Below are 22,881 nucleotides of genomic sequence, written 5' to 3'. Positions count from 1 at the left end.
CATTATTATGTTACCGCCGTCAGTAAAACTTATAACAAATAATATCGGCGATGAAATTACCATGTCATGTAGGTTACATTAGTACTTAGAGTAGAGGCCTATATATATTACTAAGTGGATTACAATTGAAACGTGAAATATGGTTGTTATTTTCGTAGAGTGTAGTGTGGCAGGAACCTTCGTTCGTTCGGTTTAACTAGGTTACTAATTAAGTGAAATGTAAAATGTCAACAAGGGGAATAAAATCAATGCGAAGTACGAATATAATTTACATAATTACTGGAAGTTTAATCGTAAAGGAAGTAGCCGGTCGGCGAAATAGTTTTGTTTCAAACTAGGCGAAGTGAGAATCAAATTAGGCACCGAAAAGGGTTTGATAAGTGTTTCGAATTAGAGCAACGGAATAGGAGTAGTTATTTTTGGAAACCAAAGTATGTTAATTCGTTGTAAGGGAATAGATGAGTTCGTTCGGTGACAAGTTCATTTTCATTGATGTAATTTAGAGTAGGTGGTGACCAGTCTAATTCCAGTAACTTTCAGTTGAGTGAGAGTTGGATGAATGAGTAAGACGTATAGGCCAAAGTTAGATCAGATGATTCGGATGGGATTGTTTTTCTGGATGATTATCAACTTTGAAACTTGAGAAATCTGTTCTGATGTATTAGAATAGGTGAATTGGTGATATTATGTAACCTTTGACATTCCAGGCTTCAATACCTGTGGTACGAAACAGACAACAGTTCTCCTAGCTTCTGGAGTTGAGCTTAGAAGTTCAGTTCATGTAAAATTGTTTAAGTTAGTATGTTGAACTTACTATAAGTAACAAAATGCTTACTTCGGAGGCTGTATCCGTGTATCACATCATCACATGTGCTGATGGGTTCTCCAAATTCAAATTAATGATTCCGCTGTATGAGAAATGGAGAAACCGAGGAAGTTGGACAACTAGACTTGTTGTTCTATTCTACATTAAAACATATTTAAAAGCAATATTATGCAAATTTTAATATTAATCCACTATTCAACTAAATAAATAAGTATCCAATATAATATTACACAATGGCCGAACTCCAAATCCAAACCAAAGTTTGAAAGTTCCAAAGGTTCCAAAGGTTCGCCCATAAAAAAAATCAAAAAACTCAAAAAAGGTTCTCCAGTGTGAACGATATTCTGATTGGTTCATTTCAGTGACGTCATTCAGACAAGATCCAATGAAAACAGAGAAAAAAGGAAATTCTACAAGGTTACCCATTTCTAAGTTCTTAAACTTATTCGGATTTTGGACAAATATTTTTTTTTCTTTTCTCATTCACTTTTTCAATTAAAACTGTGTTAAATGTTTATTCTTCAAAAGATTTCAATGGAAAATTATTGAAAAGAAGTAGTATAAAAGTTTTTTTCATCCATTTCCCACAATTCACTTCAAATTATTCGTTTCCAAAAAAAGCACAATTTTGTACGATCGATTGGCAACAGTGTAAGGGGCGCTAAAAAAACTTATCAATATCACGAAGCAAGTTTTTCAAATTTTTTGGTAATTAATTAATTTCTAGAATTACTAATTAGATAATTAGGTAAATTTCCGAATAACAAGAAGATACCGGAGTAATCCTGCCTTGTTTCAGAAGCAGTCAGTTCCTGGTAAAAAAAAAGCAGGCAGACAGTTCGCAAACTAAAATGGTAAGCAATCTTCCGAAACCCTTTTTTAATTACTTAAATCCTGATAATATCTTTACGAATTTATCTGTATCGTCTGTTTCGATATCATCACCTCATACGTTGTTAATCTACTTTGCAGAACTGAATTAGCTCACATTTGCGTTATGTGTAATAACTGGCAGAAGAAATTTCCTCAGCGAAGTTCTATTTATAATTCGCCAGCGAACAGATTGCATGAAATCGATGTATTTATTCTTCTACGGTGAGTATTTGTCATAATTTTGTAACTTAGCTTACGACTCGATCTTAATCGTAGCTTTTTTCCAACACAGATGAAAGAGATAGTGAAACAAAACATATCTAAAGTACCCAAACTGTATTATATTCCTTTAATCGGCGATCCGCGAGAATTCGTGTGCGGATGGAGCGCAGCTATGGTCAATATTACACTAACCTATCCTGTAAATAAAATAATATTTCGTCAGGTAATGCAATTTACTTCTTCCAACACGTCTCCAATCATCAACCCGATTGACTCATTTCACAGTTTATGTTTGTTCACAGATGTTACACGGTATTAGCGTGAAAAGTGCATTTTTACAAATAGTAGATGAAGGAATAGTCACCCTGTACAGAGGTATGTTACCTCCTCTGTTACAGAAATCAGTCTCATCATCGTTAATGTTCGGTACCTACGACATGTTTAGAAAACGTTTATCAGATACTCCTTTACATCCTATAGTAACGAATTCCATCTCAGCCATCTTAGCCGGCTCCGTCGAAGCGGTGCTCACACCATTCGAACGTATTCAAACCCTACTTCAAGACAGCGCTTACCAAAAACAATTCGTTAATATGAAACACGCCGTTAAGGTGGTAGGAATGGAATACGGATTTAGGGAATTTTATCGAGGACTGACTCCAGTATTATTTAGAAATGGACCTTCGAACGTGGTATTTTTCCTGTTACGTGAAGAGTTCAACGAACGTATACCGCAATCGAATCATTTTTGGGGCGTTCACGCGTTTCAACAGTTTTTCGTTGGAGCCTGTATCGGCGCTTTGAATAGTACGCTTTTTTATCCTTTTAACGTGGTCAAGGTTCACATGCAGAGTAAACTAGGCGGCGAGTATATCTCAATGAGGACTGCTTTTCGCGAACTTTATATAGAAAGGGGTAAAAAAATAAGTAATTTTTATAAAGGCGTACATATGAATTATTCGCGATCTTTTGTCAGCTGGGGTGTTATTAATTTAGCTTACGAACGATTCAAGATCATACTATTTAGTGAAGATTAAATTTTTACCCGAAAAAAAACCACGCCTACTGAATGAAAACATGGAACGAGATCACTCTTATTCCCATTCGAGTGAAATAATGTCAACTTGCCACATTCCTTTTATGTTTTAAGTTCAGTTCGTATATGTTCAAAGTGGCAACTGGCAATGTTTGATTGATGTTTCGATTTAGATAATTTACCAAAAAAAAAAAAAAAAAAAACGTACAAGAAACGAGTACTTATACTATACCTATTATTGATGATACTGTATTTTTGTAAAGTATTATTCTTCTTACCTACTGGTTGGAGTTTTAAAATTTCATATTTTAAATGAAGAGTGAAAATGTACCTCGTATTTTGATATTTTCAAAATAATAATATTGTGATAAGCCAAGTCGAATAATTCATCGTTACTATCTCGGTTTTAGATATTGTTACCGCAAGTAAATACGAGTATTTGATTTATAAAAATCTTGTACGATGTACGAACCATTTTTGCATTTGAGTTATCGTTTTGTGAATTAAAATAAACCTATGTTAGAGTCGCGTTAAGTTCTCGTTTTATTTATTTACCATGTACGTAATTTGTTTCGTTCGTTGTGCGATTTTTCTAGTCAGTATTGTGGTTTTAAAAGCTTCAATAAAGATTATCGTCATTATATTGTGTGAATTTTTATACTCTTAACAATAGGACAAACCTATCAAGATAGGTTGAAATTTTGGGAGAATTATAACTATTGTAATGAAAATGGTTTTTGAATCATTTTGATCCCGAAACTGGGTCATGATTCTTGGGATTTCTGGAAAATATGTCATGCGACGTATCAAAATGGGTTAAAATTTTGCAAAAAAATTTAATATTTCGACAAAAATTTATTTTGATCAATTTTGAAAAATTTTAAGTCAAAAATGAGATAATGATTTTCGAGTTCTGAAAAAAAATTTCACTCATTTTAGAAAAGTTGCATGATACACTTTTCAAAAATTACGAAAATCTTCGCCAGTTTTGAGCTCAGAATGTTTCAAAAGTGCTCAAAAATAGTTTCGATAGAAATTTTTGATTTTCTGATGAAATTTTAACTCATTTTGATAGATTAGGTACCTGACGTCTTTTTCAAAATTCTCGAAAATCACGAGCTTATCAGTCAATTTTGGAGCTCATAATGTTCTTAAAATGCTCAAAGTACGATTTTATCAAAATATCGGCATTTCTTGTAAAATTTCAAACAATTTGACAAGGCTCGTGATCCTTTTTGAAAATGTCAAAAATCATTACTCGATTGAGGGACTCAAAATATTTCTAAAATGCTTAAAACACATTTTTGTTGAAAATTTTAAATCTCCCACGATATTTTGAATCATTTTGATTGGTTGCATGACCCTTTGGCCTTTTTCAAAAATTCCTCGAATAATGACTAGATTTAGTGCCGAAATTGTTTTTCAAAAATGATCGAAATATATTTTAGTCAGAGTATTATAATTTCTAACGAAATTTTAAATCATTTTTATAGAGCGTATGACATTTTTTTCAAAATTCAAACAAATCAAAATTTTATAGGATCTAATTTTGGAGCTCATAATTCTATTCTGAAGGGTCGCATGGTATATTTTGAAAAATTTTGGGGCTTAGAACATGAAAGATTTTTAAAAATTCCCAAAAATCATTTAATTATGATCAAATTTTGGGGCACAAAATCATTCAAAAATTCTAGAAATGAATTTTTATACAATGATTTCAATTCCTCCTGTAATTTTAACCCATTTTGATAAGTCGCCTGGTACTTTTTTGAATTTCTCGCAAAATCTCAACCCATGTTCATAATACCCTCCCAAAACCTCAAAAATCTTGATCTATTTATGGCTCAAGATGTTTCAAAATTACTCAAAACACATTCTCGTCAAAATATTTCAATTTCTCGCGAAATTTTAACCCATTTTGATGGGTCACACTAAGTTCACACGATACACTTTCAAAATTCCCGAAAATCATCAGTTTGTGACCAAATTTTGGGGCTCAAAATCGTTCCAAAATTCTCAAAATGAATTTTCGTCGAATGATTTTAATTTTTTACGAAATTTTAACCCGTTTTGATGGGTCACACGACACACTTTCAAAATTCCCAAAAATCCTCAGTTTGTGACCAATTTTTTGGCCTCAAAATCGTTCAAAAATTCCCAAAATGAATCTTCGTCAATTGATTTCAATTTTTCACGAAATTTTAACTAATTTTGATGGGTCACATGATACACTTTCAAAATCCCCCAAAAATCATCAGTTTGTGACCAATTTTTGGGTCTCAAAATCGTTCAAAAATTCCAAAAATGAATTTTCGTCAATTGAATTCAATTTCTCGCGATATTTTAACTCATTTTGATGGGTCACACGACACACTTTCAAAATTCCCAAAAATCCTCAGTTTGTGACCAATTTTTGGGGCTCAAAATCGTTCAGAAATTCCCACAATGAATTTTCGTCGATTGATTTTAATTTTTCACGAAATTTTAACCCACTTTGATGGGTCACACGAAACACGTTCAAAATTCCCAACATTCATCAGTTTGTGACCAATTTTTGGTGCTCAAAATTGTTCAAAAATTCTCAAAATGCATTTTCGTCGATTGATTTCAATTTTTCACGAAATTTTAACTCATTTTGATGGGTCACATGATACACTTTCAAAATCCCCCAAAAATCATCAGTTTGTGACCAATTTTTGGGTCTCAAAATCGTTCAAAAATTCCAAAAATGAATTTTCGTCAGTTGAATTCAATTTCTCGCGATATTTTAACTCATTTTGATGGGTCACACGACACACTTTCAAAATTCCCAAAAATCCTCAGTTTGTGACCAATTTTTGGGGCTCAAAATCGTTCAGAAATTCCCACAATGAATTTTCGTCGATTGATTTTAATTTTTCACGAAATTTTAACCCACTTTGATGGGTCACACGAAACACGTTCAAAATTCCCAAAATTCATCAGTTTGTGACCAATTTTTGGTGCTCAAAATCGTTTAAAAATTCCCAAAATGAATTTTCGCCGATTGATTTCAATTTCTCGCGAAATTTTAACTAATTTTTATGGGTCACACGATACACTTTCAAAATCCCCAAAAATCATCAGTTTGTGACCATTTTTTGGGGCTCAAAATTGTTCAAAAATTCTCAAAATGCATTTTCGTCGATTGATTTCAATTTTTCACGAAATTTTAACTCATTTTGATGGGTCACACGACCCACTTTCAAAATTCCCAAAAATCATCAGTTTGTTACTTTGACCAAATTTTGGGACTCAAAATCGTTCAGAAATTCTCAAAATAAATTTTCGTCTAATGATTTTAATTACTCGCGAAATTTCAACCCATTTTGATAAATCACAAGATCCTTCTCCCAAAACCTCAAAAATCGATCCATTTTGGGCTCAAGATGTTTCAAAATTGCTCAAAACACATTTCCGTCAAAACGTTCGAATTTCTCGCGAATTTTTAACTCATTTTAATGGGTCACACGATACATTTTCAAAATTCCCAAAAATCATCAATTTGTGACCAAATTTTGGGGCTCAAAATTGTTCAAAAATTCTCAAAATGAATTTTCGCCGATTGATTTTAATTTCTCGCGAAATTTTAACTAATTTTGATGGGTCACACAATACACTTTCAAAATCCCCAAAAATCATCAGTTTGTGACCAATTTTTGGGGCTCAAAATTGTTCAGAAATTCTCAAAATGAATTTTCGTCGATTGATTTCAATTTTTCACGAAATTTTAACTCATTTTGATGGGTCACACGACCCACTTTCAAAATTTCCAAAAATCATCAGTTTGTGACTTTGACCAAATTTTGGGGCTCAAAATCGTTAAGAAATTCTCAAAATAAATTTTCGTCAGATGATTTCAATTTTTCGCATAATTTTAACCCATCTTCATGGGTTTCCTCAATTCTTTTTGAATGTTTACGGGCGGGGAGAGCCGGAGAGGGTGACCCTTTTTGCTTTTGTTCCCAGAAGTTGACATTCTTTGATTATTTTTCAAAAAATGGACCCTTTTTTATATTCTTTCCCAAAAACTGACATTTTTAAACTAATTTATATCCAAAATTTAACATTGTTTTTTTACTTTTTTTTCAAATTGACCCTCTTTGACATTCTTTCCCAAAACTCGCATTTATTGAGTATTTTTCCAAAAAATGAGCCTATTATACCATTAATTGACATTCTTTCCCCGAAAATTTTGCATTTTGTTACTACTTTTCCGAAAATGGAGCCTTTTTGACATTCTTTTCTTTGTCAAAAACAGACTTTTTTTTTACTACTTTGTACTTTTACTTTTTCAAAAAGTGGCCTAGGCTTTTTTGAAATTTTGTTCCCAAAAATTTCCAAATTGTCATTTTTTGACTACCTACTTTTCCAAAAATTGACACATTTTTTCCAAAACTGACATTTTTGGACACTCCCAAAAATTTACATATTTTGACTACTTTTTCAAAAATGGACTCTTAGACACTTTTAGACCACCCTCTCCCTCCTAAAACTTATATTTCCCAAAAAAATTGACATTTCTGATACTTTTTTGAGATTTCAAAATTCATTACCTCAATTTGGGCTCAAAATTGTTCAAAATTGCTCAAAATATTTTTTCATTGAATTATTTGTATTTCTCGCGAAATTTTAACCCATTTTGATAGGTCGCAAGACTACCTTTGAATAATTCTACAAGTATTCATTTTTACTCAAAATTGGAGGACGTGACTCCAAAATTCTATTGCCTCCAATTTGTGCAGGCAGTTTTTCGCAAACTTTGGTTCAATGGACGTGTAACGTACTCCTTTATGCTATGGATACGAGTATGAATGGTTTGGGATCTCATGGTCAGTGGGGAGTGAAATTGAAAAACCGTGATGTGAAATTTTTTCATATCGATTATTGTGGAGCCTACATACCTGCTTTAAAAGTTTATTCTAATTATTCCGTATATTTCATAGAGTAATTTTACAAAATAAAGTCAACTTCTCTCTTAAAATCTGGGCAACGCGCACCTGCTCGAAGATCATCTCCCCTCATTGCACTTCAATTCGCCGCAGAACCAATCACAATTCTCATCCGTGAGCAAATCTCTCCGACGAACCTTCCTCATAACAACCTATCAAAAAAATAAAAGAATAATAGGAACGTTTAATGACACTGGAGAAAGAGAAATACAATATAGCTAAATTCGCGATCACATTAAAATTTAAAAAAATAAATAAACACAAGTACAATAATAAACAACACTACAAACACGACGATCATGGCCGAATAATTATCTAAATAAATTAACACGTAAATCACAGTAGAGTAATTTAGTATATACTTGATTATTCGATAGTAATAACTTCGAGTTCATTTTTCTTCGCTACTTTAGGAGTAACAATAATATTCGAACTTTCTTCCAAAGCCCTTAAAGCATTTTTGAATATTTCATCCGAACTTTTAGCCGTACTTGGTTGCGAATCCATCGCGTACAGTTTACTTTTACGCACGATTAACTCGGCACCTTCGAATACCTTCGGAGATCCTCTAAAAGACGTCGAAGGGGTCGGTGATGAAGATTTCTTAATCGAATGACCACTCACTTTGGAGATGAGTAAATTATGAGCTTTCTGGAAGCCCGATGAACTCGAATGGTTCAGTGATGATGACGAAGAACTTGAGGAATTGGTTGTGTTCGTGATGGCTGAAGGCTTTGGCAGAGGAAAAATACTGACACCTGAGGCGCCCAGGTTTTTAGTAATGTCGAAGGCTGACTTACTTTTAGAACTGTTCGAACTGGGGTGTTTAGAAACCGACGCATTGGATGACTTCGGCGTAGACACGTGGGACATCTTTTTAGCAGCCAGTTTCTGCTGCAAAGTAGGTTGGCTTTTAGTCGAATCTACCGGTGTGATGATTAAACTGGGTCTGTCGGCGGTAACGTTGATAATATCGGATTTACTGGTACCGGATGATTTTTTGAACGCTGGTAGATCGTGATGGCCGATGATAGGATTCAGTTGAGACGTAGAAGATAAGTTTTTAGCGTCTTTGGGTATCACAGGAGTAATAGTGAGTCCTTTATCGGAGCTCACCTGTGGTAATTCGACCAGTTTGGGTTTATCTTGCACTATACTGGGTTTCGGTTTGGTTTTCTCTTTAGTTAGACCGCTGGCTATGGATTTAACATAAGCTCGACATGTTTTCTCGTCCAGAACCGATTTCGAAGGGTTGAGTTTGTGTTTGATATCGTGTTTGAATTTCTTTTCCTTCGACGACGACGATGACGGCGATGCTTTGGCACGGGCCATGAACGCGGCGAACTTATTATTGGTCATTTTTTGCAGTATGGAAAACGAGTCTTCCCAAGACGGTGTTGGTGGTTTGGATTTAGGCACCGTTGTCACTGTTATGGCCGGTGGCAGATTCTTCAGGTTGTTTGGTATGGCGTTGGACGAATTCGAACTAGGACTGGGTTTCGGTTCACTGGGTGGTTTGCGAGCAGATGGTATATTCGAGAATAGTTTTGCTTCGGCGTTTAACGCGAAATTCAAAGCCTAAGAGAAGTCAAAGGGGTTAATAAATATTGCAAAATAATCGATTGAAAAATACTAATAATGAGGAAGAAACGTATTGCTAGATGTACTGACCTGTAATTTGCTTTGGTTATCGTTTGGTTTGGGAGTAACAACGGCAGTTCCACTGCTATCTTTAGTATGAGCTGGCACTGGGAATGGAGGAGCCACAGGTGCGGTGCCATCTTTAGGCATGGCGTTGAGATTCTTGCAAAATGTCAGCATTTGTTCGATGCTAACTTTATCCTGAGGAAATCAATCAAATTATATTAGATATTACAGGAAGTGGAACGAATTTTGATCGAAAAGCTACGGTAAAATATTTGGGGAGAAACAGCTTTTGACTCGGATTGGGTTTTGTGCAAAGTAGAACCTTTTTTTTTTTTGCATCTTCGACAACAAATTCAGACATTTTCTGTAATTTCTACAAATAAAACAAGTTTTTATTCAATTTTGAGGGGGAAAATACAAACATTTTTGAACACAACATATTTTTAGCAATTTTAAAAAACACAATTTTGGCACAAAAAACTGTTTTGACAACTTTGGCCAAAAAAATTCAATTTTTTTTGGAATTTGTGCAAAACAAAATTTTTTACAATACATAATTATTGACAAAAAATAAAACTTGTACCTTCCACAAAAAAACTGTTTTTTTTAAATGTAATTTATAAAAAAAATTAGACCTTTTTCCAGGCAGTTTTCATTTAATTTGGAAAGGAAAAAAAACAAAATTCATTGATTTTTGGTACCTACTTTAATTTTGAACAACTTTTTTGCAATTTTTGGCCCATAGAATTTTTTTCAATTTTTACACAAAAACACAGGCATTTTTAAAACACATTTTTGAAAAAAAATATCTTTTCAGAAGTTTGCAAGAAATAGGGCTTTTTTATTAATAACTTGACCAAAAAATACATTTTTGCAGTTTTCACAAAAAAGCCTTAAAAAACTGGTTTTTATGCAATTTTTTTTTGAAAAAAAAACAAATTTTTGCAAATTAACATTTTAAAAAAAGAGTGCTGTTTGCAATTTTTGGCCAAAAATTGAGGCTTTTTTACATCTTTGGCAATTCATTAGACATTTCTGCTATTTCTACAAAAAAAAAAGTTTTCCTTCAGTTTTGAAAGAACAAAAAAATCGGAAATTTTGCAACTTTAGCAAAAAAATATTGTTTTTAGAATTTTAGCCAAAAACATAATGCATAAAATAGGTTTTCCTCATTTATAACTTTGACAAAAAATACAACATTTCTGCAATTTAGACAAAAAAATGTATTTTTTTCAATAATTTTGAAAAAATGAAGATTTTTTGAAAATTTTTGGGTAAAAAGTTGAAATTTTATTGCATTTTTGGAAATATATGAAACAATTTTAAAATTTCTATAGAAAAAAAACAACTTTCAAATTCTAAAATTAAATTTTGAAAGAAAAAAAACAAAAAATTCTGAAGAGACAGAACGATTTTTCGTAATTTTGAAAAACAAGATTTTTGTGACAAAAAAATTGTTTTTTAATTTCGACAAAATCGACAAAAAAACTTTAATTTTTTTTGTCATATTTTTGCAAAACTTTTAGAAAAAATAAGTTTACATTCATCAATTTTGAAACTAAAAATTCTTTTTTGCAAAAAGGCACAACTTTTTTACATTTTTTCCACAAAAAAATAATTTTTTATTTGTACTTTGGCAGAAAATACAGCAATTTTTATGAAAAAGCAGCAGTTTTTTATGCAATTATTTTTATTTTTAAAAGAGCCTAACTTTTTGTATGTACTTATAAAAAAATGAGCGTTTTTTGAAAATTTTTGGGTAAAAAGTTGCACTTTAATTGCATTTTTGGCAATATATGAAACAATTTTTAAATTTCTACAGAAAAAAAACAAGTTTAAATTTAAAAATTCAATTTTGAAAGAAAAAAAAACAAAAAATTCTGATTGAGACGAGACCGATTTTTTGTAATTTTGAAAAACAAGATTTCTTTGCAATTTTTGTGACAAAAAAACTTGTTTTCAATTTCGACAAAAAAACTTGATTTTTAGTATGCAATAATTTTGAAAAGAAAAGACATTTTTCAGTAATTTTTTGCAAAAAAGTTATTCACATTTTTGCAAAACTTTTAGAAAAAATATGTTTTTATTCAATTTTGAAACAAAAAAAAATATTAGAAGAAAGCATGATTTATAGTTCAAATTCAAAAACCTATCTTTCAATTTTGAACTTTTTAAAGTTTTTTTTTTTTTTTTTTTTTTTTACAAAAACACAACTTTTTTATGTACTTACATTTTTTCCACAAAATGAGAATTTTTTATTGGTAACTTTGGCAAAAAATACAGTAATATTGAGTAAAAAATAGTTTTTTATGCAATTATTTTGATTAAAAAAAACACAATTTTTTGTACTTTAACAAAAATTAATGTTTTTTTTTTGCAATTTTTGAAGGAAAAGTTGAACATTTTTGAATTCTTGGAAACGAATGGTACATTTTTGAAATTGCTACATCAAAGCAAGAGTAAGTATTAAATCAATTTTGAAAGGAAAAAAAAAACAATTCTAAAGTAAACATGATTTTTTATAATTTTGAAAAACTCAATTTTGGCAAAACACCACATTTTTAACAATTTTGACAAAAATGGAACTTTTTTTCAAAATTTTAGCAAAACGTGGAACCTTTGCACATTTTGATCGAAAAACAAAGCCTTGAAAAAATGAGTATTTTTTTACAATTTTGGAAAAAATAAGATTTTTCCTTTGCATATTTGTCATAAAATTAGACATTATTGCGTTTTTTGCAGAAAGAAAGAAGTTTTTATTCAACTTTGAAAGTGAAAAAAAGTAGAAACAAAAAATCTAAAAACAGCATGATTTTTTGTAATTTTGAGTTTTTTTCAATTTTGGCACAAAAAAAACGTTTTTCAGTTTTAAACAAAAAAAACCTTTTTCACAATATTTTCAAAAAATGTGACTTTTTTCATATTTTTTTGCAATAATTTTGTAATAAACAACAACATTTTTTGTAGTTATGAAAAAAAGGAGAATTTTTCCAATTTTTTGCAAAAAATTGGGGCTTTTTTGTATTTTTGGCAATGAATGAGAAATTTTTGAAATTGTTACATAAAAACAAGTTTTCATTCAATTTTTTTAATAATGCTGAAAAAAGAATGATTTATTATATATTTTTTTGTTTTTATCCGGATTTTGGACTTTCTTTCACATTGACTTGATGTTTTCAAAATGAATCAGAGGTCGTTATTGGTGTCTGAAAAAATGTGAAAAATTTCAAGATCATTGCCTCCAAGTATGTATCTTCACCTTCACACCAAATTTCAAATCAATCAGCTAAAAACAGCCGGAGACATCGTAAAATCCCTGAAAATCGTGTCTGCCCTCAAAAACCAACATTCGGTGCACTGAACGAGAAACAGCACAAAAACCAAAATCCTGATCAAAGGCACTTCCACTCAACTTATCGTACCATAGCCTTTGATACTAAAACGTACCTTTCGATTGGTGTACTTGTAAAACGCCGACAGCAAAAGTTTACCAAACGGTGCATCTTTTTTAGGAAACCGTTGATAACATTTGTGAACTTCGAGTAATAACTTTCGTCTATTTTCTTCGCTGTCGGAAGAGGAAAGGTTGTCTATATGTTTTCTCAGCGTTTGAGCACTCAGAGATAATGCTTCTTTACATATTTGTTCGCGTTCGTTATCACGAATATATTTTCTGAAAAATGAAAACACGTGATAAGAAATTATTATCAATCTAGGGAATTTGATTGAGAGATTGGTGGAAACACAGGTTGTAATATGTATTACGTACTTGTCCAATTCGGGCGTATCTTTCAATTGAGTGGACAAACTGAGCAACAATTTATAATCTTGAGTATCTCTCAGCACATCAACTAAAAGATGAACGGATCGACTCATGTGAAAAGCAAAAGAACCAGGTCGATCGATTTCTGCAGTTGGGATTCTCCATATACCCTGAAAAATGGACACATATAATGAGACCTAAGTCAAGAGCAAACCCGGTGGATTAATTTTTGAGAGAACTTACGCTGAAGAAATTTGACGTTTTTCGGTCGGCGAACAGACCTCCGTCGATTAATAAATATTTACGAGCTTTTTCGATATCTTTGTCGTGTTTAGAACGGAAGTAATGATTGGCTAAACGATAATACGATTTGTAGTGTTCGGGAAACCGACAAATACATTCGTTCAACGCAGCTAGGCATTTACTAGTGAGGGTTTTTTGAACTGAAAACATCGTAAAAAGAATTAAATTTCTAGTTAGAAATTGGGAAGGGGGAGGAGGTAAGTGGATACCTTGTTTCCAGTTGGTTGATTTTTCTGATCGGTTTTTCTCGGGGCTTTTGGAATTTTTAATCAACGCCATTTCTTCGTCGCTATCTGAGGAACTTTCATCACTCGAACTAGAACTGGAAGATTCATCGTCAGAAGATATGTTCACTGTGACAGTGCTTGGCTCTGCGGGAGGTTTCGTCGTCTCGTTCGTATCCATTGGTTCACTACTATCGGATTTTTTCGCCTCTTCGCTCGAATTTGTTTCTAAAGGTGAAATTTAAGAATTACGATCGTGTTTCGAGAGATGATAAATCAACGAAACGAGTTAGTTGAAATTTGAACCTTCTATTTTTGGTTTTTTGGGCGATGATCCATCTTCGAGGGAGCTAACGTCGTCGGAACATTTTCGCTTCGAAGATCCAGAATCGGTTTCGCGAACGATTCGGTCGACTACTTCTTCCAAAACTTTACGAACAGTTGATTCAACATTCTAAAAACATCGCAGAATATTAAATTAACATTTTTACGAGATAATTGATCGTGCATTTTTCGAACAAAAGTCGTAAATAGGATCTGACCTCTGGTGAATCAATCTTGCCGCCATTTTCTGCAGGTTTAGGTGCTGATGAATTTTCGGCAGCTGCAGTTTCACGATTTTCAGGAGTATTGCTGAATACAAATACAAATAAATTAATCTCCGAACGAAAAAAACTTGGTAAATATGAAAATTTACGTACTTGGAGCCAGATTTGGCGAAAGCACTTTCAGCCAACTGATTGGTAACACTGATTAAAGTCTGCGTTATCGAATCGTCCAAAGGCTTGTCTTCGTGCGACTCGAGTAATTTCAGAATCGTCGTATGAGTTCGATAATAAATCTATTAAAATTAAAATCAACTTCAGTAGCTCGATTTCGAACATCTTCGGCTATCTCCCTTGCCGAAAAAATAGCTCTACTTACTTCTAAAACTTCCACCGAATAATATTGAGGAGACGAATACAAAATTCTGGACGGATATTCGGCTCCATTTTGTTCCAAAAATTTCATTGCCTGAAAATGATCAATATTTGTACTTCAAATTGCTCATTCGGTGTGGAATTTTTTAAACGAAACTGATTCTTTACTTTTAAATAGTGATCCAAATAAACGCTAGGTTTCTCTTCGTTTTTCTCTGCTATTTTACCGAGCATATAATGATGCAGCCATCTTTCATCTTGACATTCTTCTTTTTTCACTAATTCTAACCAAGCCTACGAAAATTCGCGAATTGTACATTAATGAATTTTCACAAAAAGAACAACTTCACTTTCGTTCGTTTTTCACTACTCACTTCAGTAGCCGAATTAAAACATTCCGAAGAGGTTTTGAGAAACCCGTTTTTAGATTTTTCCACCGTATCGAACATTTGTAAGCTTAAATTGGTGGTTTCTTGTTTCAATAGTCTGGAACAAAATGCATGAATGCTGTAGCAGAATACTCCGTATTCGATCCATAGAGGAGCTTGGCTCGGATCCAGTTCTAAAGCTGTTTTGAAACATTTATCTGTCAGTTCGGCCTTCTTTAGGATTTCGCTTTCGTTTTTGATCGTTTCACACTACGAAAGAAAAACAAAAATAAATTTGGGAAAAATCAAATGAAAATTATCCGAGTTGAATTTTTCGTACCGAATTCAGTTTTGTTTCCAATTGGCTACCTCTGGCCAATGCCATCGCAGCCCATGAATCGAATCTGTGTCTATTGAAACAAATATCCAAAGAATAAAACTTGATGGCTTTACCCTGTAAAAATAAACAAAGATTAAAAATCAACTCGAGTTGAGAGAATTTCAAAAAAAAGGTAGAGTATATTATACCATGATCTTATTTTTAAAATAATAATCTCCTAGTAAATAAAACATATCGACGACTTCGGGTTGAAGAGGATTCTCGTTGGTTGGAATTTCATTAATTTGCCCATTAGTAAACTGATTAACCAATTCTAAAAATTGATCTAAAAAGCGAAGAAATTTTTTTAAAAAATTGCTCGATATTTTCGAGGAGTTAAAAAGTTGTGTAAAGGTTTACTTGGGTTTTGTTCTTTAGGAATTAAAGGCACCATTCTCTGAAGTAGAGTTTCAGTATCGGCAGAAATGGTGCATTGTTTGGAGTTAGCGTCGAACATCGGTAGCTCAGCTGGACGATAAAACGAGTACGCTTGAACAGCTCGATTCCAAGTTAACGCCAAATCGTGACTATTGTGATCTTGAACGTATCGATGCTGAAATGTGGAAAAACGCCATTAGAACCGTATCACGTTTCCGAACAAGAGGAATTCGAGAAATACGAACTTTGTTCCTTTTCAAAGGATGAGAATACAAGCAGTAGAAAATCTGATCTATCTGCTGTCCGAGTGTTTGCCAAGTGCCGGTAAACGGTATACTTCTTTTGAACATGTCTTCTACCACGTCTAAGGTGTAAAATAATAAAGCGCCGTCGTCGAAACAGCACCAGCTGCGTCTGCAAATTGAAAATCAAAATAGTATTTTTTAGTCTACGGTCTAACTGACAAAACGTGCTCTGGAAATTTAATTTGTTTGGGGATTTTTCAGCCTAAATAATCCATTTGGCCAAGTTTTCAATTTCCTGCTGAAATTTCAACCGGCTTTGACCAGTGACACGACACTTATTGAAAAACTCTCACTCTTTTCAGAAATCTCGAAAACCATGACTCTATTTTGGTACTTGAAATTCTTCAAAAATCCTCAAAATTAATTTTCGTTAAAATATTTGATTTCCTTGCGAAATTTTAACCTATTTTGATAGGTCACATGACACTTTTTCAAAAATCCCAAAACCAAAAACCCAACATTGGCGCTCAAAATTTTTAAAAAATTCTCAAAATGAATTTTTATCGAAATATTTGAATTCCTTGCGAAATTTTAACCTACTTTGATAGGTCACATGACACTTTTTCAAAAATTTCCAAAAGTAAGGACCCAACATTGGGGCCCAAAATTCTTAAAAATACTTACAATGAATTTTTGTAATATTATTCGAATTTCTTGCGAAATTTTAACCTATTTCAATGGGTCACATGAAACTTTTTGAAAAATCTCTAAAATAAAGACCCGACATTGGGGCTCAAAATTCTTAAAAAATATGTACTTGAAATGAATTTTTGTAATAATATTCGAATTTCTTGCAAAATTTTGGCCTATTTTGATAGATCACATGACACTTTTTCAAAAATCCCAAAAGTAAGAACCCAACATTGGGGCCCAAAACTCTTAAAAAATACTTGAAATGGATTTTTGTAATAATATTCAAATTTTTTGCGAAATTTTGACCTATTTTGACAGGTCACATGACACTTTTTCAAAAATCTCAAAAATAAAGACCCAACATTAAGGGCTCCAAATTCCAAAAATCCTCAAAATGAATTTTTGTCGAAATATTTGATTTTTTTTGCAAAATTTTGACTTATTTTGATAGGTCACATGACACTATTTCAAAAATCTCAAAAATAAAAAATACCCTATAATGGAGCTCAAAATTCTTCAAAACATATCAAAATGAATTTTCGTAAAAATATTTAAAGTTCCTGTGAAATTTTAACCTATTTTGATAGGTCATATGATACTTTTTCAAAAATTCCAAAAATACAAACCCAACACTGGAGCCTAAAAATCTTCAAAAATCCTCAAAATGAATTTTTGTTGAAATATTTGAATTTCCTGCGAAATTCTAACCTATTTTGATAGGTTGCTTGACACGTTTTCAAAATCACAAAAACAAAGACCCATCATTGGAGCTCAAAATTTTTCAAAAATCCTCAACATGAATTTTTGTTAAAATATTTGAATTTCCTGTGAAATTTTAACCTATTTTGATAGGTTGCTTGACACTTTTTCAAAATCTCAAAAACAAGGACCCAACATTGGGGCTAAAAATTTTTCAAAAATACTCAAAATGAATTTTTGTCAACATATTTGAATTTCATGCGAAATTTCAACCTATTTTGAATGGTCACATGACACTTTTTCAAAAATCCGATAACTAAAGACCTCATATTGGGGCTCAAAATCCTTCAAAAATCCTCAAAATTAATTTTCGTCAAAATATTCGAATTTCTTGCGAAATTTTAATCTATTTTGATAGGTCACATGGCACTTTTTCAAAATCTCAAAAATAAAAACCCAACATGAGAGCTCAAAATTGTTCAAAAATCCTCAAAATGAATTTTTGTCAAAATATTCGAATTTCTTACGAAATTTCAACGTAAGTACATATTTTGATAGGTCAAATGGCATTTTTCAAAAATCCGAAAACTAAACACCTAACATTGAGGCTCAAAATTCTTCAAAAATCCTCAAAATGAATTGTAGTCAAAATTTTTTAATTTCTTGCGAAATTTCAACCTATTTTGATAGGTCGCATGACACTTTTTCAAAAATCAAAAAAAAATTAAAAACACCATATTGGGTCTCAAAATTCTTCAAAAATCCTCAAAATGAACTTTGGTCAAAATATTTGAGTTGCTTACAAAATTTTAACCTGATTTAATAGGTCGTATGAACCTTTTTCAAAAATTCTAGAAAATGCAAAATAATCGTACTCACTTTCCCAAATACTCGTGGGCTATGAAAAGTAAAGATACAGAAGGTAAAATGACCACTTCGGCATTTAGATCATCTTCTGGGACCAATCCTTGTTCTTTTTCGTTACTACAACGCACAAAATTGAAGAAAATTTCATTATAAAGTCGAAAAGCGAATTATAAATTGGATTAACGTTCTTACAAGTGAACGATATTGCACAATAAAATCCACGGATCGACGACACTGGCAATTATTTCGGATATAGGATCCGTAGCTTCGATTTGATGGCAAACTAAACTACTCAAAGTCTGGACCAGCCTCGTTAAAAGTTCAGTACTCAATACTTTAACTAAAAAATGACACAAATTTGAAATTAGTACATATAAAAATGTTTAAAAAATACTTTAGGCACGTTTGAAAACTTACAAATCGATGGTCCGACGTTTTTCAAACAGCACATCATTCCATTCAGCGTGTTCATCACCAAAGAGGCCCATTTACCTTTCATATCCGAATCGATTTCATCGAAAAACGATTTACGATGAATGGCGAACGATTCGTAGCAACAGATTTCGCACCATTTGAACAATTCCTTCATTGAAAACATAAAAATAACGCTAATTTTAGTATTTTTGTGGAACCAAATTTAGAAGTTATTAATCTTCATAGAAATAAGATTCAAACCTCGTAACGTTTCAACTCCGATAAAGCTGCTAATAAAATCGTATATTGCTGGTATCGTGACAGAGTCGTCTCATTTGGTATTTGAATCAATTGTTGACTATCTGGTTTAAGAGTATTTTCTAAAATTTCGACGACTCCTTCGTAGTCTTTGTTTGAAAACAGCCATTGAACTTGGTTTAGATTTTCGTTCCTGAAAAAAATCAAAATCAGAATATTAACAGATGAAAATTTTTTCTACACGTAGAAAAAAATTCGAGATTTACGAACCTGGCCATGGTATTTAGCAATCGCTTAGCGGTGCTTTGACTTATAACATAAAATTGCTTAATATTTGGTAATCGAACTTCGATACTGGTATCCGGAATCTCATCAACCAACTGAAAATATTCGAATAACACGATTAAAAATTCTCGAATACTCGTTTGATTGAATTTCACGAACGAAACATTACCATAGAAAGTGCGCTGCAAGATCCGTAAGAATTTTTCTTCTGCAAAAACAGAACAGCTTCCAACCACAACGCTCTCATCCACAGCTTTATATCGGTTTCCGTTGCATTCAGCATACTGCACGCATCCCTCATTTCACCGATCAAAAGACTGGAGAAATTTCCACCGAAGATGCTGGAAAATACGAAATAAAATTCGTACAGATGCCAAATAAAATATATACAAACGAAGGAAAGGCAAGAATATTTACCTTCCATCTAACGGCGGTGCTTTATTAGCATCTCCGAAACACTGATCGAATAACAATTCGCCAAATAAAATGGTGACTTGTAGATTATCTTTGAGTTGCTTCAACGAGTCTTCGTTGAAATCAGTCGTATGAACTTGTTGAAAAATTTTTATATCTTTTCCATGCTGTTTAAGAACGCGACACATTTCTAAAAACATATCTGTTAATTTAGCAGGCCACATTAGAGGCCATTTTCTAGCCAGTTCTCTCAGGTAGGCTTCCATCAGCTCGAGGATTGGTTGTTCGTCGTAAATATCTATATACCACTCGATATCTGATTTTTCTTTATCGCTACCGAAGTATTTCTCTTCCTGCAGAATTCTGAAAAAAATACCGAGACGATTAAATTAGGAAATTCTCGTTGGAAATCAAAGAACCGAGTACTGAAAAATGACCTTACCTATACCTCACTTGCTCGGATACTTGATTGGTGGGGCAAGAAGGTAAATTATTCTGATCCTGGTGCTCGAACAGTAACCTATAGATATCCATCGTATCAAAAGAATCATCATTCCAGCGCATCAGCTCAAAATAATTGCCTTTGCAAATCGCTTGCTTTTGAGGTCTAATTAACGAATAACAAACCATCGTAATCAACAACCCTCACAAGCGTCGTATCTAAATTATTTGGTAAACTATTCCTTACAGTAAATTAGCGGGGATTAAATTCTTGAGAATTTTCGATAAACTCTGTTCGTTACTTTTCAGCACTGTTTTATTCCTCGTCGAACGTCTTTTATCGCAGTATTTCAACTGATCGGCTAAAGTAGGCGAGCATTTTCTTCTTTTCGGTCGTAAAGCTAGAGATTTTTCATCGATTAGTATCAATTTTCGTTAACCTGTTAAAAAATCGATCGAATACTTTTACTCACTCGTTTCTGAAACGTCGTTATCACTTTCACCCATTTTAGCAGATGCGACAACTACTTCTTTAATGACGTCATCGTCATCTTGATCGTCTTTGTTTTCATCATCGGCATCGTTACCGCTGCCGTTTTCTACGTTGGGCTGATCTCGATCGCTATCTTCAGAGGTAGTCTTCGAGACGATTTCTTCGGGTTTATTTTCTGCATCGCTGTTCTCAGTTGAGCTTTTCTCTTTACCATCGACTTGATTTATTTTATCTTTGTCCGGCAGGGTTCCTTCGGGTTCTTCGGGAATGGGTACCAAGGAGTCTCTTTTCAACTCTTTGTTGTTATTCGTCGTTTTTAACGTTATTTCACTGAAGAAAGCCTGCAAAAAAATACCCTATTTAGTATTCTTTCCTCATTAAAAGAAAAAAAATGACCAACAACACATTTACCATTTCATCGGAGTTATTGTACAGATGATCATACAGCTTAAGCAGCGATTTACCAAGACAAAGCCACGAATACGTCTTCAAAGGTTTCAGTAAACTATTCGAATGTTTCTCAGAATCTTTAACCGTACACAGTTTCTTTTTAAAAATCGGATCTCTACTTTTCAAATCTTCTATTTCTTGAAAAAATTTCTGTTCTGTTATCTCGTCCCATTCAACATTCGTTGATTGATTTTTACTGAAAAATGGAGGGAAAATATTACACTTTCAACACTACGTTAAGACGAAAAATGAAGCTAAATACTTACAAATTAGGAAATAACGAATAAAAATCTTCCTTCAGATGAGGATGTAGCGAGAATATACGTTTCTTAAAAATTAATCCTTTCATATATTTACTATCTAGACTTAATCCTTGATGAATATAAAGCAAGCAAGCTGCCATATCGCCTAATGCGTACGTAGCAGTGATAATGGAGTTTATACTAGGCCAATGTTTGGGATTACGATATAAAGTCTGAAATAAAATACAATATTATCAATTATAGGGCGGAATTCGTATCAAAATACACGTTGCTATACGTACTTCCATAAATGCAGACACAGCCGACATTAGATTAGGTATTTTTAACGCCACTTTACCAATTTTAAACCATAGATTTAAATCGGTATCGTCCAATTCGGTAGCCTAGAACAATAATACGATTAATAAATGTAGAAAATAGTTGAAAAAAGAACAGATATTTGAAATCTTACCACCGAATAATATTTTAAAGCTAATGAGTAACGTTCCTGCTTAAGAGAGATATTGCCCAAGTTGAGATAACAGCAGTATTTTAGATGGAATATGGACGGTTGTAATCTGCCATTGACGTACTTGACTTTACCATCAGCCTAGAACAGATTCCTCACCGTGAGTAAACTTTCAATTGAATTTTGAGGAATATTGTGGAACTCACTTCTTGTAACACTTCGCTTTCGATCAACTGCAGTAGAATATTACCAGCATCTTCGAGTTTATTTTGCTTCTGCAGGATTAGAGCTTCGCGATACCCGAGTTGAAGTTTTTGCTCCTGAAATTTAACGAGAGTGAGTGAAATTGAAATATGGACAGGTTCTCAGATTATATTTCACTTTCGACTTTAAACGAATATGGGAGGGTATGCTTACCAGGGCTTCTTTGGTAATAATCGGATTCTCATCTTCTTCTTCGTTACTTTCATCGGATGAATCTTGATTTAGAGCTTTTATCTTCACCGGAATCATTTTGCTTGAGAATTCACTCACCCGAGACAATCGCCAACAGCTGAGAATAATTCAGAACAAACTTCGAAACATGCCGGAAATTTTACTAAAGCTCGTACATCATTTTAGGCGCTCAAATTCTGGGACAAAGGAACCCATGGAGCGCAAACTTGCAGCTGTCCAGCCTCCAAATGCAACTTTGCAAATTGCAACTAGATTTCAAAATTGTTTTTTTGAACAAAACTTGTTTTGAAGGATTATCGTTGTGTTTGAATAAAAATCGAGATTTGATTGGTCGATTTTGTGTGACGTCATCAGGAGATGTGAAATTCGACCAATCAGAAGAGCGTATTTTTTTATCATCTCTTATCACTGTTTTGGAACTCAACTTGTCAGATTATGTGCTCGTTTGAGAGTCGAATAAGTTTTATTTAAATCAAATTCATTCGAACATTTTCGTTCGATTTTTAGTAACCATTCTTATATTTTAATCTGTGGAATTATTATAAG

General features: G+C 32.8%; 2 protein-coding genes across 3 annotated transcripts; one reads left to right on the top strand and one right to left on the bottom strand.

The window, feature by feature from the left end:
* Positions 1 to 1,444: 1,444 nt before the first annotated feature.
* LOC135849048 (mitochondrial nicotinamide adenine dinucleotide transporter SLC25A51) lies at positions 1,445 to 3,598 on the top strand. Its single transcript, XM_065369190.1, has 5 exons — positions 1,445 to 1,534; positions 1,626 to 1,680; positions 1,799 to 1,921; positions 1,992 to 2,144; positions 2,224 to 3,598. Exons 4-5 carry the CDS (start codon positions 1,992 to 1,994, stop codon positions 2,956 to 2,958), a joined length of 888 nt encoding a protein of 295 aa, XP_065225262.1. The 5' UTR covers positions 1,445 to 1,534; positions 1,626 to 1,680; positions 1,799 to 1,921; the 3' UTR covers positions 2,959 to 3,598.
* Positions 3,599 to 8,091: 4,493 nt separating this feature from the next.
* Positions 8,092 to 22,597, bottom strand: LOC135848836 (calcineurin-binding protein cabin-1-like). 2 transcript variants are annotated; one of them, XM_065368902.1, is made up of 32 exons: positions 22,297 to 22,597; positions 22,086 to 22,199; positions 21,883 to 22,020; positions 21,713 to 21,814; positions 21,435 to 21,643; positions 21,130 to 21,364; positions 20,699 to 21,059; positions 20,473 to 20,626; positions 20,227 to 20,391; positions 19,788 to 20,147; positions 19,540 to 19,711; positions 19,356 to 19,465; positions 19,089 to 19,278; positions 18,831 to 18,996; positions 18,606 to 18,753; positions 18,426 to 18,530; positions 16,155 to 16,323; positions 15,892 to 16,084; positions 15,681 to 15,817; positions 15,493 to 15,606; positions 15,159 to 15,422; positions 14,953 to 15,078; positions 14,789 to 14,878; positions 14,566 to 14,705; positions 14,407 to 14,497; positions 14,171 to 14,318; positions 13,850 to 14,092; positions 13,581 to 13,780; positions 13,344 to 13,507; positions 13,022 to 13,247; positions 9,599 to 9,769; positions 8,092 to 9,505 (listed from the first exon to the last, which is right to left on the bottom strand). In XM_065368902.1, exons 1-32 carry the CDS (start codon positions 22,390 to 22,392, stop codon positions 8,294 to 8,296), a joined length of 6,513 nt encoding a protein of 2,170 aa, XP_065224974.1. In that variant the 5' UTR covers positions 22,393 to 22,597; the 3' UTR covers positions 8,092 to 8,293. The 2 variants fall into 2 exon arrangements, with proteins under 2 accessions (XP_065224974.1, XP_065224975.1); XM_065368903.1 differs by having other exon boundaries at positions 20,227 to 20,304.
* Between the last annotated feature and the right edge of the window lie 284 nt (positions 22,598 to 22,881).

The sequence above is a fragment of the Planococcus citri genome, chromosome 5 (genome assembly GCF_950023065.1).
Source record: "Planococcus citri chromosome 5, ihPlaCitr1.1, whole genome shotgun sequence".
Classification (NCBI taxonomy): Eukaryota; Metazoa; Arthropoda; class Insecta; order Hemiptera; family Pseudococcidae; genus Planococcus; species Planococcus citri.
This window is presented reverse-complemented; position numbering and strand designations above follow the sequence as displayed.

Excerpts from the sequence above, each read along its gene's own strand:
- LOC135848836 (XM_065368902.1), bottom strand. The coding sequence starts at position 22,392 with ATGATTCCGGTGAAGATAAAAGCTCTAAATCAAGATTCATCCGATGAA. Across the intron at positions 19,466-19,539 it reads CTTGCAGCGCACTTTCTATG|TTGGTTGATGAGATTCCGGA; the intron begins GTAATGTTTCGT and ends GAATATTTTCAG. Across the intron at positions 15,423-15,492 it reads TGGAAACAAAACTGAATTCG|TGTGAAACGATCAAAAACGA; the intron begins GTACGAAAAATT and ends TTTCTTTCGTAG.
- LOC135849048 (XM_065369190.1), top strand. The coding sequence starts at position 1,992 with ATGAAAGAGATAGTGAAACAAAACATATCTAAAGTACCCAAACTGTAT. Across the intron at positions 2,145-2,223 it reads ATAAAATAATATTTCGTCAG|ATGTTACACGGTATTAGCGT; the intron begins GTAATGCAATTT and ends GTTTGTTCACAG.